The sequence below is a fragment of the Lepidochelys kempii genome, chromosome 1 (assembly GCF_965140265.1).
Source record: "Lepidochelys kempii isolate rLepKem1 chromosome 1, rLepKem1.hap2, whole genome shotgun sequence".
NCBI lineage: Eukaryota > Metazoa > Chordata > Testudines > Cheloniidae > Lepidochelys > Lepidochelys kempii.
Window position 1 is genome coordinate 340,163,473 of NC_133256.1, and position 17,111 is coordinate 340,180,583.

The 17,111-nt window shown below is 42.7% G+C and overlaps 1 protein-coding gene across 7 annotated transcripts in view; it reads right to left on the minus strand.

Annotated features, from left to right (window-relative positions):
* Window positions 1–3,174: 3,174 nt before the first annotated feature.
* GATA3 (GATA binding protein 3) overlaps window positions 3,175–17,111 on the minus strand; it is a 34,803-nt gene continuing 20,866 nt past the window's right edge. For 6 of the 7 annotated variants that reach the window (XM_073328809.1, XM_073328812.1, XM_073328810.1 and 3 more), the window contains exons 5-6: window positions 12,198–12,323; window positions 3,175–6,266 (exon numbers count right to left, since the gene is read on the minus strand). In XM_073328809.1, coding sequence (XP_073184910.1) covers window positions 5,982–6,266; window positions 12,198–12,323 — 411 coding nt within the window. In that variant the 3' untranslated portion in view covers window positions 3,175–5,981. The remainder of the gene's footprint in view (window positions 6,267–12,197; window positions 12,324–17,111) is intronic. The other variant, XM_073328814.1, reaches the window with a different exon arrangement.

Below are 17,111 nucleotides of genomic sequence, written 5' to 3' on the forward strand. Positions count from 1 at the left end.
CAGTTAGGAAGGTTTTCCTAATGTCCAACCTAAACCTCCCTTGCTGCAGTTTAAGCCCATTGCTTCTTGTCCTATCCTCAGAGGTTAAGGAGAACAATTTTTCTTCCTCCTCCGTGTAACAACCTTTTACATACTTGAAAACTATTATGTCCCCTCTCATTCTTCTCTTTTCCAGACTAAACAAACACAATTTTGTCAACCTTCTCTCATAGGTCATGTTTTCTAGACCTTTAATCATTGTTGTTGCTCTTCTCTAGACTCTCTCCAATTTGTCCAAATTCTTCCTGAAATGTGGCACCCAGAACTGGACACATTACTCCAGTTGAGGCCTAATCAGCACGGAGTAGAGCGGAAGAATTACTTCTCGTGTCTTACTTACAACACTCCTGCTAATCCTCATTATTCAGGGTATGGCCCCATCCTTTATTTATTGCATGCTTTTTAAACCCCGCTCTGAAGATAGAATTATTCATTTCTTCCTGGGTGTTTCCATGGCACTTGTCACTGTAGTATCTGAGTGCTTCACAAACATTAACACGCTGCGAGATGAGGGGATGGTAATATCCTCATTTTACAGATGGGGAGCAGGTGCACAGAGAGTTTAAGGTCAAAAGTATCCACTACTTTTGGATGCCCAAGTTGAGATGCCTACGACCTGATTTTACAGAGTATTCAGCATTACATAGCACTTTATATGTTCAAAGCACGGCTCCCATTGACTTCAGGTGCAGTTGTGAGCACTCAGCACTTCTGCAGATCAGACCCCAGGGTCTCAGGTTGGGCATCCAGAAAATGAGGAACATACAATTAGTGACCACCTGTGAAAAGTCTGCTTGAAATGACTTGCCTGGTACCACATAGGAGCTCTGTGACAAGAGGCAGGGATACAATCTCCAGGGGTGCATTCAACTGTCCTAACCATGAGACCATCCTTTTGCTGCCTGCAATCCCCTGCCTCATTCAGTGCAGCCAGAATGTTTTCCTGAGGTCCTGGCTGCACTTTTCCTCCTGATGATCCATTCAGACCCCATCCATGGCCCCACAAAGTCCTGGGAGCCTCCTCCTGGCTCAGGTCAAGATGGCCATCCATCACTTTAGGAGGAGGAAGCTGGACAGGGTGGTTGGAGCCTATTTCTGGTCCCTTGTCTGCTCACTTCTCTGGGCAGAGTCCTACAGACTCTCTGGATGCCTTTGAGGAGATGTGGGCACCGTCCGGGATTCTCTGCTCCGTGTCCCCCTCTGCCTCCCTCATTTTTAACCTTTGACCTCACTCCCGATCTTGTTTTTTCATTTGCTGTCCCCAGAAATCAGTGATAGCCTGGGTCTAGCAGCTGGGTCAACTCCCCTTAGCTGAGGGGGTTAGGCCTTTAGTTTTGGGCGGACCTCGACCTGCTTGTCTCCAGTTCTGCAAATAGCACACACCTTCCAGCATCTGCAACAAATAAGGCAGGATTCCACAGACAACAGGTTTGTTCTTTACACCACCCTGATTCATCCCCCCGAATGGGTCCATCCTGCGCACTGAATGCACAGGGGGTCTTGTGGGGGAAAAAGCTGGCTTACCATGTAATTAAAGACTGTATCACAAGCACACACAAAAGGGGAGCAAATTAAGCTTGCAACCTTAATTCTGGCATTTCCCAACGTAGCTTTGCATCTTTAAAATTGTTCTTGCACCGTAGCTTTATCGTGCCTACGCGCGCGCGCATCTGTGGACTAATCCTGCACCACTAAAGGCAACAAAAGTTTTGCCACTGATTTGAATATGAGCAGAAGCGGGTCAATAAAGCAGGTATTGTGAGAGATGGTACTATCACCATTTACCATCACTCAAAGCCACCAATGGGCTTTGGGCCAGGCCCTAAGTAAAGCAAAACTGTTAGTGTAGGACCAAACCCAGAAGTCATTACTCATGCAAAGCTCCTGAGTTTTGCCTGAGTAAGGACTGAGGGATTTGAGCCTCGATAATACCTTCCATGGTGAGTCTTAGGCCGCGTGTTTTTACAAAGAGACTAGTAAACTGGAGAAAGAGTATCTTTACTCTCTGACACACACAAATGATTTCTCATGTATCTGGTAGAGCTGCCGTGTTATTTCAAAAATGAAGCAAGGCCGATTCAAAATTCAGAAGGGATCAGTTTTACTTAGAAATATTGTAGCAATAGATTGGTTAACCGTCCTTTGCCTGTTTTCGTATATCAAACTAGCTTTGGTAAATTGGTTAGTCTCTAAGGTGCCGCAAGTCCTCCTTTTCTTTTTGCGAATACAGACTAACACGGCTGCTACTCTGAAACCTTCTTACCTGTGTTATAGAAAAGAAAGTCTAAAATGGATAAATTCTCAAATGTGTATTCTAGAGAACAGAACGTCTCATCACCATGCAGAATAAAGATAATGGGTAAAATCCTGGCCCTGATGAGTCAATGGCAAAACTCCCATTGAGTTCAATGAGGTCCAGATTTTACCCACTATCTATACCCATACCCAATGTGTTTAACATGGTACATGTAATGCTAAAGCATCCGATCTTTCAAGCCTAGACTTCAGTTGGAGTTCCAAGCAAAGAGTGTTTGTGAGATCAGACCTCAAATGACAATATGTTCAAGAAAGAATTGCAGCCAATGTTTTATTACAGTTCCATTAGATAGATAGATAGATAGATAGATAGATAGATAGATAGATAGATAGATAGATAGATAGATAGATAGATAGATAGATAGATAGTGAAGTGGTACAGGATGCAAGTCACAAGCAGAATTTTTCTCCCTGTTCCTCGTGAAAGACTTTTGGTCATAAGGCCTAATCCAGCTTCCATTAAAGACAATGGAAAGACACCAACTGAGTAGGCGTTAGTGAAATAGTCTTAAATCCATGTTCTGATCTCATTTAGACTGGTGTCAGTCAGATCAGAATCAATACTTTAGTCTTTACCTACAATCCATTGATGAGTCAAAGGAGGGAAAGGTGGAAGTGTTAAGAATTTTTTAAAAGGCAAAAAAACTCAAGCTTAATATCGCCAAAGATGATGACTTCCTTTGATTAGTCAGACTAATTGAGACTAGCTTTATCGTTAGCAGATGATTAATTAGGAGTCAATGAGATCTCTATTTGCATCACAGTAATCCTCCACTCATTTTATTTCAACATTTAGTCTTTATGTTTTAAATATTCATTGAGAAAGCAGGTGATTAACATAGATTTGTTTTGATTTTATGTTTACACATCTTTATCAACAGCATAAAAAGGGAACCAGCCAGTGTTACAAAATTGATACTGTATGTGCCATATACATCCCGTTAATTCCTCATTTGTGATGTAGTCTTATTTTGGCTATATTTATTTGGAAGCAAGGGGAGGAAGAAGCTGAAGCAAAGACAAAACAACAAATCAAAGTCTTCTTTGGCCCACTTTATTTTCATCTTGAAAGTTACCAGCAGGAACCATGGGCCCAATCCTGCAATGCTTTGCTCACATGAGAAATTCCTACTCATGTGAGTAGGCCTATTGCAGTCAATGAACTTGCACCCATTGCCCTGTACCTTGTATAGTCATGTACCCGTGCAACACATGCATGAACTATTACCAGATCAGAATGGTATTTTATAGCCACTTTGCATTGGAGTAAATGGCTACACACAATTCAGAGCAAAGATGAAGCAAGCCCAATGGGTTTAATTCTGATCTCATGTAAATTGGCATAAATCTTTCAGACTAGTATCACTGAGAGCACATTTTGGCCCAATGGGACTACTTGAATGAGTAAGCAGTATTCACGTAAGTGGCTGTGAGATGGGGGCCTCCATTCTGTAGGTAAAAGGAATTCAGCTGTTTCATTGGCCTCAGATGTTGCCACCCTCAGAGCATAATAATTACTTTGTAGGTCATCTTTGTTGAGAGTTGAATATTATTTTTGTTTAATGACAACTATGAGGTCAACAAGCCTGACAGTGTTGCCAACCCTTGTGATTGTCTCACAAGACTCATGATGTTCGGTGCTTTTCTTAAAAGCCCCACTTCCTGGAGTCATGTAATTATGTAAGAATTTCAACTTTCTTTTTAAAGTTTCTTGCCCCCATGACTGTGGAGAAACACTAGGAAAACGTGAACCCTAAAGACTCAAACACCAGAAAGCAAGTTAAAAGACTCCCCAAATGTAGTGATTTATTTTAAATCTCAATATTTTAAAGTTAATCTCCTGAATTTGGGGGGCCTGGCCCATGATTTCTGATGGCTACAGGCAACATACCCTCTACTTTTTGACAGGCCGTGTGCGCAAAAAATTTCTTCTGTGCAAATTGTTGTGCTTCTGTGCAAATTTTTGTGCGCGTGGTGTTTTGCCATGTGCGCACAGCTTAGAAGGAACAGTGGCTAAGGGTTGGAAATATAGATTTCATCATCATCCTTTATATGCTGTTAGATTCCTGCTTCTGCAGTAAGCTCCATCCACTTCTCTAGGCTCAGCAGGCTCCGTTCGCATAGAGCTCATTCTAGGATCTGGACTTTAGACTGTAAAAAATGTCTCACTGCATAAAGAGGTGGTTTAGGGCAGCAATCACCAGTACAAAACATGAGGAAAGTTTATCACCATACAGGATTCTTTCCAAAGGTCTCGAGGCCTTTTTTTTTAAAGGCCTAAAAGCAGAGTTAGGTACCTCTCTGCTAGTGGTACCTTTGAAAACCTCCCCACTAAATTCCTAACTGTACATTTGTTATCATGGTTAGCACAGGGGCTTGAACCTGCAATCTCGGCAGCATAAGCTTCTGGAGCACGAGTGAAAGGAATGATTCACCTAGCTGGGAGCTGCAGCAGATTCAGATGCTTTGCAAATGAGGGGATCTGTAACAGACACTGAACAGTGGGTCACACTAACATGCACTTCATTTATTTTATTTTATTTTTAAACCACCGCAAACATTGCACTGGCCGTCGAAAGGAGCTGAAAAAGATACACGTCGCCCATACCCAGGAAAGCTATTTAATAAATATCATCAAAACAAAAATGAAAAGAATCCCCCCTCCACACACCGCCAAGCACAAAACGCCTGTAAGTCAACAGAATTTAATCTAGTTTATTCTCCAAAAAAAAAAAAAGAGGGAAAAAATATGAAAAACAAAACAAAACCAAAAAAAAAAAAAAACAGGTCTTAACACTAGCAGTAAATAAATTTATACAACCATTCAGTCTGTATAATAGGATGAAATAAATCTACATCTTTCTTAATTTGGTGCTTTGAATTATACATACAAACAACAATTACAGGAACTTGTTCACAATGCATATAGGCCTGAAGAATGGCTATCTGAAAACCCTCGCTGGCAATATCTGTATGTTAACACTGATTGCCCCAAAACCATTATTACTTCCTCTGTAAAAGGCCCAGTGCCTTGAATGAATGATCTGCCTACAGCTTTTAGTTAGTTAATTACTTAATGCATCAAACAACTTGAGCCAGCCAGAGAGAGAGAGAGAGAGAAGACACGACTGGCGGTTTGTCCATTCGTTCATTAGACCTGGTTCTTCTCAGTCGGCATTTTTATTCTCCTCCCCATCCGCCATTAAAAAAAATTTCCTCTGAGTCCTTCATGCCTGTCTTTACAGCTTACCCAGATGCAATAAAGTCTTCCTCAAATGTACAGTATTCCTTACAATATAAGTTATATGCAATGTTCAGCTTTTTTTTTTTCACAGCACTAGAGACCCTGTTAAATAGGGAATATGAGTCTGAATGGCTTATTCACAGATGGAGTCCAGATTCAGAGGTTGAGAATACAGACACCATAGTGAGTTCCTTTAAAAAGTGGCAAACATCACTTTTTTTTTCCTTTTTTTTTTCTTTTATGCCTTCAAATAACTTTTTTTTTTATTATTTTTATCCATTTGTTTCGGGCTTCAAATGGATAACTGCACGCCTGCAAAAATGCAAGTATATAAAGTAAATCTCATTTTGAGACCGTAAGCATTCAGCAGGGGAGTCTGTCTCTAACCCATGGCAGTGACCATGCTGGAAGGATGATGAGGTCCGAAAGAGAGGCTGGATGGCGGGTGCATCGGTGTCGGCGTAGTCAGCATGTGGCTAGAGTGACTAAAAGGTGAAATGTGGCTGATGGAAGACATGTGTCTGGAGAGGGCGGCGGGGTTAAAGGAACTGCTCTTGGGGAAATCTTCCAGGCTGTCGTGGACCTTTTTGCACTTTTTGGATTTGCTAGACATTTTTCGGTTTCTGGTCTGAATTCCTTCTTTCTTCATAGTCAGGGGTCTGTTAATCTAAACAAAAATCAATTATTTTTTTATTGTCTTTTTTGCTGCTGTCCCTCCTCCCCAGATCACCGTGGAACTCATCACCAACACATCATTAAGACCTTGGAAACGGCCAACCAAATTCCAGATCCGAACGAGTCTTTTGGGAGCATGTGGAAAAAAAAGCTGGTAGGTTTTCATGGTTGCCCAGACTAATGTATGTAACTTCCAGTGACCAAAAGGGTTAGGTTACCATGTTCCAGGACACTAGGTAACTGGAGTGCATCTGCAAAACAAGCTAGTGAATATCAGCTCATATATTCCTTAAAGGCACTATCTCAACCCTCAAGGCCTCTCGTTAAGGCAAGTTTAAAATCATTAAAGCTAATACCCAGTGAAATAGTTAAATCTCAGTCTCATCTGCAAAGGACCCAAAATACTCTTGTCACCATCATAGAACTGGAAAAATACTGCAAAACGTGAGCAAAAAGTATTATTGGTATTTTTTTTTTAATAAATTTGCTTTGGACATGGTTAGTCCTTTTTGTGTGTGTTCCTTTTCTGCAGACATTTGCTTGCTCTGAGTTGTACTGGCAGGAAGCAAATTTAAAATGCACACACACAAATATTTGCAGAAAACCCAAACATTACATTCTCATGCATGAATATTTGCACCAGCAGCGAAATTCACACATCCAATCAGGGAAGAGAATCAATACCATGTGACTTATCGAACCAACCACAACTAAGCTCAGGTAGGAAATGCTGAATATCTAATTCTCACAGGCTGAAATTCATCTGTATTCAGAGGCCAGTATCAGACACATGTCCCACTTAAGTCCCACTTACGGCTTAAGGGCTTAGCTGGGACTTAAGTGATGCAAAGGCCTTTTGCTGACTTCTCTGCACAGGGATGAATTTCACCCACAGCAAACTATGCTCCATCCAGAGAGTTCGCCAAAATATTAACCAGATCATTTTGAATATTAGTATTAACAATATATTTGAGGGAATCACAATAAGCTGGTAGATATCGTGCAAGTGGGGAAAGAGGCTAAATATATCTGATAAATTATCCCCTGCAAATTATTCTCTCATCTCTAGTAAATGATGATAAATAAAAGTGTAAAAACATCATTCCTGCACCATTGTGACCATTATTTATGACTACAGGAAAATTTACCTTCTTGTTTGTAGGCTATTGCATGGTGCTCTCCACCATAGCATATGAGTTATTAATTAATGTATGCAATAGCCCACTCAGGTAGGGCAAGTATTATCTCTATTCTCTAGAGGGGGATCTGAAGCCAGATCAGACAGGAAGCCTATGGAAAAGCCAGGAAAAAGACCCAGCTTTCATGGGTCCCAGTCTAGCACCTTTAACTACAAGACCAGCCTGCTTCTCAATTGCCTTTTGTAACTCAGAGGACTGGAACCCCTGAGAGATGAAGCTTTTCACCCGTGGAATTCTGGCTCAAATCCAGCCCAGGCCAGTAGTAATCAAAAGTTGCTATCATCCAAGTCTATTTGATGGCCTATTTTAAATGAGTCAGTGGTGTCACCCCAGTTCCTAGCAGAGAAGTATTCCCATTAGATTGCTAATGAGGCTGCCAATTGAAAATGGAGAGGCCTGGGACTGAACGAGCCCAGAACGTGAGCTACCGAGTTAGTTCTAAGGACACTCCAGTTTGAAGGGTATTGGGGACAGTTTGCACCATTCCTGACCACACCATGCGTGTTCGGTAGCTACACAGACCACTGCCGTCAGGGTGGTCAATTCTGCACCTTCCACCAGCACTGGGTGGGGGATTATGTGGCCCCATTTCTCCGAGCAGAGTGAGTGCTCGTGAGTTCCGCACAGCAAGATCACATGCAGTATGCGCCGGGTGCAAGTGTTATACACAGGTGCCCATGGTGATCTGGCAGGGGAGACCTGAGGCTGAATTTTGGTGTGATCCCAAGGGCAGGATAAAAAGAGATTTTGGTTTTCCACTGACTTTAAAATGTAGTCACAGTATAATTAAAAGCTTGCCATAGGAACTGAACCCAGGGATCTTTTCTGTTTCCACTGCACATAAACATGCAGTCCAGAGGTTAAGACACGGCTCCCTTTTCGGCAAAATTATCTCTGCAGTAAAAATGCTAAACCCATGCTAAATAAGAGATTATTTAGAGTAGAATCATAATAGAAATGGGCCACACACTTGTATATGAAAATCATTCATTTCAGATGGATTCCATTAATTATGGGCAATCCTGCAAGGAAATACATTCTCTGCTTTACTGTATGCAGCATACAGACTATACTGTTCTTGGGACACACCGCTCCGCTGCCCTGTAGCTTCCAGCTATTGCAAAATAAGGGTCAGAACTTGCACCTATTGAAGTCAGTGGCAGCTCACACATTTCAAAGGGTGCACACTTGAGCGTTGTGAGCCCGATCCTGTGAGATGCAAGGTGCTGAGCATCCTCCACTCCCTTTGAAGTCAATCGGGCCTGATCCTACTTCTAGGGAATATTGCATGTAAGTTCAATGCAGCAAGATCAGCCTCAAAAGCCCCAAATTCAACACATCAACTAGATGGGATAGTCAGAGATGACCCGTGCCTGCCGATAGTGGGGGGGCAAACTGTGGGCAGCCGGCTTCAGCACTGTTACTGAGCATGCTCAGTCTGTGTGAGCATGCTCAGTACAAGCCAAGCAGCAAATCTGGGGGGGAGGGGGGAAAGTGACTCTGCACGCTCACCTCCTCTCCCCACCCCCCCCCAGCATCGCCTCTGGGTAGTCTTATATATTATAGGTCTGATCTTGCTCGGACTAAAGACAGCGGGATTTTTGCCATTGACCTCAATGGTGCTCTGTGTCTGCAGCAGATTTAGTCATTATAATGTTCAATTAGTCGCCAGGAGTCCCTGTATCTGAGAAAGCACTTGAGGATCCTAGAAGGCGCCCTATAAATGTGAAATATTAGTCATTATTAATACGATTGTTAATGGGTCCTATTAAAATCAAAAGGACACTTGACAGTGACTTCAATAGAAGCAGGAATGAGTCCCAAGACTATTATTACTAATATCCTCCAGGCAACTGGGTTTGCTTTACCGGCAGGAATCTAGTGGAATACTAAAAATAGATTAACATAACAGGGAGGGTCAGGGAATAGTGACAATATTATTCCCTTGCTGTATTAGCCAGAACCCAGCCCTGCTGTCATTTCAGCCATAGAATTGGTCTCACTGGGAGTTTTCCCTACAGATCAGTTGCAGGAGTGGGCTCTAAAAAGACATAACCGTTTAAAGGTTTGAATAAAACTCATTAATAAAAACACGAAAATGCAAGAACAATCAAAAACGTATTTCATATATTTGATCCATTATATTCAGTGACTATTCCTCACAGTGCCCATACTAAAAGATGTTGAATGCTTCTTTGGAGGGACAGGAGGCCTTAAATTGCTGTTGATCACCACAGCTTACTAGAGACTCTTAGCACCAGTTAAGAATGGACTTATCTGACGAGACCCAGAGACGTACAGACTTCTGTCCCACTGCTCACTAGAAAATGCACATGGCCTGTGTAAACTGGTGTTCCTCCATCAACTTCAGTGATGTCCCTTTTCAGCACCTGAGGATCTCTACGCTTTCTTGTAAATATATTGGCCTCTAGAGGAAGCCTGTCCACCTGCCATAACCGGCCCCCTTGGTAGCAAAGCATTGACTGAAGGATTAGCCTGATGCTATTCACAAGACAGTTAACACAATCTTATTGATCCTGCCTCCCGGAAAGACAGCAAAGGAAGTGGCCTCCACATGAAGGCGACTCAACAAAACTCCCAATGCTTTAAAGCACATCATGGAAACCAGTCACCACACGGGATGCTGCCTTCCTGCCCTCTCCCTCTCCACACTCCCAGGTATCTGCTTTCACAGCCTGCCTTCTCCCAGCTATGTTCCTTCTGGTTTGTTTTCTTTGTTGGTATTTGCCTATCTCCCTAACCTCTACAACAGGCTAGGGACTTTGCAGTCAGAGGCTCTTACATTGACTGGGCAGGAGAAAGGTGTTAATAAATAAAACCTTGATCTTCCACCTCGCAGTCAAAGATCTTTAGATCTGGAGGGGAGGTGGTATTTTCAAGTGAAAAGCAGTGCTGGGAGTTGCTACCTTCCCTCTCCCATCAGGGCTAAAGACAGAGCTGCAACTGGACATCATCCACTAGGAAAGAGGATCTTATTCATTAAGGGCCAGATTTTGAAATTCTTGCTGATCAGTATCTTACTCCACCAGCGGTCCCATTTAAGCTAATGGATCCACTCAGAGCAAGATGCCACTCGACTTGAGTATCAGAATCTGGCCCATGTACTACACCCACCACCTGGGTTGTTGTCACCAGCTGAAGATATTTTTTAAAGAATGTGAAAGTGGTTCTAATCTGCTCGGCATGAGCGGTGTGCCCCATGTCACAAATTTCACAGCTGAATCTGGACTTCCCCAAAATTTGGATCTGGGGGAGGGAAGGGGTCTGGATCAGGTCCACAACACACAGGATACATAGTCATAAAAAAATGAATGGGTGGGTGAACCTGCAAAAGCCAGACAGGTTTGGATAGGAACCCGAGTGTTCAGATACACGGGACAGAACTGGAAATTTTGCAAGAACAAGTTCTTTCCTGAGATCCCTGCTACTTTCTGGTCCCTCTTGGACTGGAAATACCATGGGACAGTTCAGTGCTTTCACTCCAGATTTCTGGAGCCAGCTGCCATTGGAGGCAATAGCCTCTTTTTCAGTGACTTCAATAGGAAGAGGGTGGTGCCCTTAGTTCACTCCTTGTGACCGAAAATGAAAACTAATGGGGAAAGTTAACCAAATGTTGTTCCGTACTCAATAAGGGATGCATGGCTAGGCTTGGGCAAAGATTTTGGTCACTTTTTATTTTACCCAAACTGGTTCTCTCATCCCTAGAGACAAAACAGCGTGAAGATGAAATGGAACTGATGGCCCAGCTCAGTGTTTCTAAATGAAACATAAAGCAAACAACCACGCCAAAAAAAGTGACATCAAAGCAAAGCAATTGTAAGCCTTTGCCCTCTTTCTTATGTTGTTATTATTAATTATCATTATGATTATTATGCCATGTATGGAATGAATGTAACAGTGTGACTCTTAAGAGTCTATTATTATTATTAATAATAATAATAATAAATAATAATAATAATAATAATTGGTATAACTCTTTCCAGATCCCTTTAGCTCTTTCCTTAGGGCATGTGTCACTGGTTTAGGTGAGCTGGCTTTGCATGGAGCTATTAGATTAAATCTACCAGACATTTCATTTCATTTCCCCTTCCCTTCCCTTTCACAAGTAGTGCTTTAAAATTCACAGCACAGGTTAAGCAGACTCTTCATCCCACTAACTAAATCAAATCCTCTTCATTTTAGGAATTGCGTGTGCCATCCCTGGCAATTACAGCTACCTTTTTGAGTGGGGGCGGTTGGGGAGAATGAAGCAAGGAGGGGCAAAAGAAATAATGGCTGGTGTGTTATTTTTTTCCGGAGCTCATATTTTCTCAAGGAACCGGCGTTAGCATCTAAAGCGTATCAGTTTGCAACATGGCACGTTGTCTTTTCCAGGGTGCAGAGTCCAACACAAAGTAGATAATATCACTCTCTGTGGATAAACTCCTCCTTTCTTGGCTTGCACATGGTAAAGCTATATCGTTACTGATCTGTGGTCCTGTCTTATAACGCTTCAAACAAGGTTTTATTACATCAATTCTGTTTTAATCAAAATCATTAAGGGGACGGGGAGCATTTCCTCATTCTGGCCCGCGGTCTGATCCCACCAGGTCCCAAAGGGATACGTGGGTGTTCAGAAGCTCTCAGGATTGGGGCCCTTTAAGTTCGGGAGAATTACGTGGCTGAAACAGAAGCTTCCTTACGAGAGTTACAGTTACACTTACATTGTGCAGCTTGTAATAGAGCCCGCAGGCATTACAGACGGGATCGCCATTGGCATTTCTCCTCCACAGAGTGGTGGTGGTGGTCTGACAGTTTGCACAGGATGTGCCCGCCCGTCTTGCTGCAGACTGAGGTAGGGTGGGAGGAAAAAAAAGCGCCCATATTAAAAAGATTCAATCAGCAAAACCACTGAGCCAACAAACAGAAACTGGACAAAACTACTGCACATTGCTAAATGGCTTGTGAGAACAAATAGTAATTCTGAAAATCCCCAAGATGCATTCATCCCAAATTATATAGGAATGGCACCGGAGGCCTAAGGTAAGTGCCAAACCTCCGGAAGAAACCATCCAAACCAGCAGCTCTGGCAGATCATGTTTCAGAGGGGAATACATTACTTAAATGCCATCAGGCTTTCCCATTTTAAAACTTTCAGGCGCCCATGCGTCTGATTCTGCATTTAGGGCCCAAACTAACAACCACTGAAGTCAACGGAAAGTCTTGCATTGACTTCAGTGGGTATTGGATCAGGCCCTAAAGCATATTCAAAACTCGGACATCACTGGGCATTTTGGATGTGCAAAGAAAGCAGGATCAGACCCCAAATAAGGCTCAGTCCTGTAGACTTCACTCACATTGATGCACAGGCCCCAGCTTGTAACTAATATTGCAGCTAAGGGTGGCAGCAGCTGACTTATCAATCACATCATTTTAAGCCAAACCTTTCAGTTTATTTGAGTATTTATAGATCTGAAATAAGACTTCACGGTTTTATAGAAGTCATATAAGAAAAGGGGGAAAAAAGAACCATTTTCATTACCAGTAAAATAAGAATTTAGCAGTACAGTTGGGAATGTACTCCCTCTTTTATACATATGTTATCATTAACACTCACAACTTTTACAGTTTTACTCCACTCTATCCGTCTGTGATGGATAAACTGAGCTCCTTGCACTTTGTCATGTGTTAGGCTTTCAAATAAGATCTTTAAAGCCAAAGTCCTGTCTGCCCCTCATGAACATTAAATGGTTATTGGGCTCTGATTCCACACCTATTCATTGACTTCAAAGGGACTGCTCATGAACTGAAAGTTAAGCGTGTGCTTAAGTGCTTTGCTGGAGCTAGGCACCGCTCAGCACCTTGAGGAACTGAGGTTTAATTCTCTTCTTTGTGCCACTAATCTAACCATTTACCCCACTACCCACTCCAGCTGCCTATTGCAGCACGTACAACATTCAAAAACCACTAAGTCTCTGGACGCTGTACAACAAATCTAAAACACAAACGTGGACATTAGGGGTAGTGTTCACTTTAACTGTGAATTTCCTGGCTTTAGGTAGGTCATGTTACAACTTAAATAATAATTAAATGTAGTGTGGGGAGTCGAAGCCAGGGGGGAGTGGGCTGTTTTATTGGGCATTACATGTCCTTTGTTTATTGGTTGGTAAGGATTTTCATTATTTAGACAAAAGAAGTGTGAAATATAAAGTAAATACATACACACATAATAACCTGCTTAGAACACTCACCATGATCGAATACAAAGGGGCTGCCACGATCTGGGTCAATGGGAGTTTAGGGTATGTAAGCAGTGCAAGGATCAGCTCCTAGTTGTGTATACAAAGTAGGCAAGATGTGCAGCAATTTGTCTGTAGTTCAAGCCATTGAATTTGGTTTTAACTGTTAGTCTGCATGTGATGGGCTATAACTGGAAAAACACTGTGGGTGAAATCCTGGTCCTATTAACTTCAAGGAGTCTTGAGGTCCTGAACCTAGATTTTGCTCAATGGAAACTCCCACAGACTAAAGAATCAAGCTCTAAGGACCTCATCCCAAAACACTGAAAAGATTCCAGTTGGCTTCAGTGGGCTGTGGATTGGGCTCTAAATGTGCTAAAACTAACCTGCAAACACTACATTTTCTGCCTAGTCCAGGCCACCAAAATAAAAAAAAAGAGTGAAGCCAAGGTGGGATGCAAATACGGCTAGTGATCATGATGAAGGAAAGGGTAGTTTTGTTCTGATCTCATTAAGGAAAACGAAGATTAATTAAAAGATCTGACTGGCACACTTTAAACGGGGGAGCCCATGCAGAGTAGTAGTATGTTACGTAACATGTGAAGTAAACAATCAGTTGCAGTCTAGGATCTTGTGTACTCTAAAGGGGGGAGATTGATCTAAGTTACGCAACTTCAGCTACGTGAATAACATAGCTGAAGTCGATGTACTTAGATCTAGTCACCGCGGGGTCCACCCTACGCAATGTCGACTGGAGACGTCATTCAGGTGGAGTACAGGAGTCGACGGGAGAGCGATCCGTGGTCGATTTAGCAGGCCTTCACTAGACTCGCTAAATCAACCACCGATGCATGGATTGCGGCGTGTCGAACCCCCAGTAAGCATAGACAAGGCCTAGGATTATTTTCTAAATTTGGCAATTCTTTTTAGCCCATCATAACGGATTTTTCAATGCAAAAATTGCAAAGAAGTTAAATGTTAACACTCCAAATTGTTTAAAAAATTATGATAGGGGTCTGCATGTTCTGAAGCGAGTCTACTCAGATTTACAAAAATATGAACGGCAGACACATACTTGCTAGGTAAAGGGAAAAGTGTGTGTGTACATGTGTTGATTTCTGATCCTGCAGTCCTCTCTCGGGCAAATCTAAAGCCTCAGTCCTGCAGATACGGAAACTAGCTTAACTTCAAGCATATGAGGAACCCCACTGAAATCAATTCAAGTTAAGCGTGTGTGTCAACATTTGTAGGATCAGAGTCGAAAACTGATGCTTCAGTTTCTGCATAGGTTCGTTTCTCATTCACTCCAATGGCCGTTCCATGAGTGGAGCAGGAGCAGCACCAGGCTCTAGGCTTTCAGTGGGAGTTTTACCCACGTCAGGCGTGAAGTATTGGGCCTCTGGGGATTTCTAAAACCAGTGATATTTGACTCAGCCCACGCAAGAGGAAACGTCTCCCTTGGAGACATTTTGCGGTTTTGTGCCCTGTGCCACTGATATTCACAATCAGTCATTCCACTTGACACAAAAATCCTCATGATAAATGTAATTTAAGGGCAAAAAAAAAAGCATTATTCTTGCACAATTATCACTTTCTGAAAAGAAACAGTAAAAAACAATAGAAGTAAGGGTCTTCTCCTACTCCCGTTGATGTCAATGAGAAAACTCCCACTGATTTCAATGGAAATGAGGAAGCCCAAAATTAATTGTACATATTACAACTGGAGTGTGAGATTACCATGTAATGTCCTGCAGATACAAATCCTCCCTGGCATAATGCACAACAACAATACTTTGCGCTTACAGAGCCTCTTCTGGTGGAGGATCTCAAAGCGCTTTTCCATTCTCTAGTGAATCAAGCTTCTCAGCTACCCTCAAACTAAGGAGATCTGTTTTTAGGCGCTACGACCCCCACGGGTTATTAGGCTGATCCAACTCTTATAAATGAAGTCTGCATTGATTTTAGTCAGAGCTGGGTGGGGGTGTCCTATCTTTGGCTTCAATGGGCTGTAGATCAGACCCTCTGAAACTAGCCCAAGGTCATACAGGAAGCTTGCGGGAGAGAGAGAAATACATCCTAGATCCTGTGCCTTAACCACACACCCAGGCTGTCTCTCTCACTCTCCTTTTGAAAGTTAGAACAGATCAAGTTGAGACACAGATGCCAGTTTTTAATACATAACTAAATGCAAATATAAGTCACAGCTCTGTTGACATCTGCCTTCTTGGGGAAATTTGGCAAAAGCAATGTGGTATCAAATGGAGGCAGAGCGCTTGCTTTGTTCAATTTATATAGAAAAGGGAAAGGCAAAAATCTAGAAATCTAACATTTATATGTCACCAGTTAGTACAGACCGTGTTCAAACTGCAGGGACTTTTTCTTTTTTGGAGGGGTGCGGGGAAGGCGTTACTTCATTTTAAGGGCACAACACAGGATATATCCTGTGTTGTGCCCTTAAAATGAAGTAACGCCTTCCCCGCACCCCAAATATATATTTGTAAGTGCAGGTTTGGGGTGATTCAGAGCATTCTTTGATGGTGCAATCACACTTGCTTTGAGAGAACACCTTTCAGCTGCCTGGGGGTTTGTTTTGGGTCTTTTCAACCCCCTTCTCCTTCTAATACATTCAAACTCCTTAGTGTTTGGGTTGTGGAAGCAGAGCTGTTGTTTATGAGCTATCTCCAGTGCTCAGATATCCGGCAGCTTTTTCCTAGGAAGTTAGCTTTACACATGAAGAGAGAAAGAAAAAAAAAATAATAAAGACAGAAAAATGTGTGTGTGTTTAAGACAGGGGAATGGAGAGGGGGAGGGGCGTGGAGGCTAGAGCTTCCCAGAATCAAAAGCCCACAAGCACTTCCCTCCCTGGAAAGTTTTTCCCTTTTTCTAATAAGGGCAGGAGGGGTGAGACTCCGCTAAGTTGGACCAACAGTTTCTTTTAAGGGAAAAGTTCATTGGAAGTAGTGGTGCACTATTGCCCGTACTGTGCAGCGTTTGACAGCGAGAGGAGGACGGACCGGGGAACTTACCCCTCTGTCTCCAAACCTACATGTCCAGTCGAAGACAACTGCATTTCTCCTTGCAGTGTTATCTTTCCTCTGGCCATGTAGAACTTGATCCCAAAAAACACATAGCAGTTGCATATGTGAATAGTCCTATTCACTGCAATGGGACGAGTCACAGGCATAAAGTTAAGCAAGCGCCTCAGGCCTTGTCTACACTACGGGGGCTGGGGGGGGGGGGGGAGATCGAGCTAAGTTACGCAACTTCAGCTCTGTGAGTAAAGTAGCTGAAGTCGACATACTTAGATCTACTCACCGCGGGGTCCACCCTACACGATGTCGACTGGAGACGCTCTCCCGTCGACTCCCCTTGCATTTCTCGTTCAGGTGGAGTACCGGA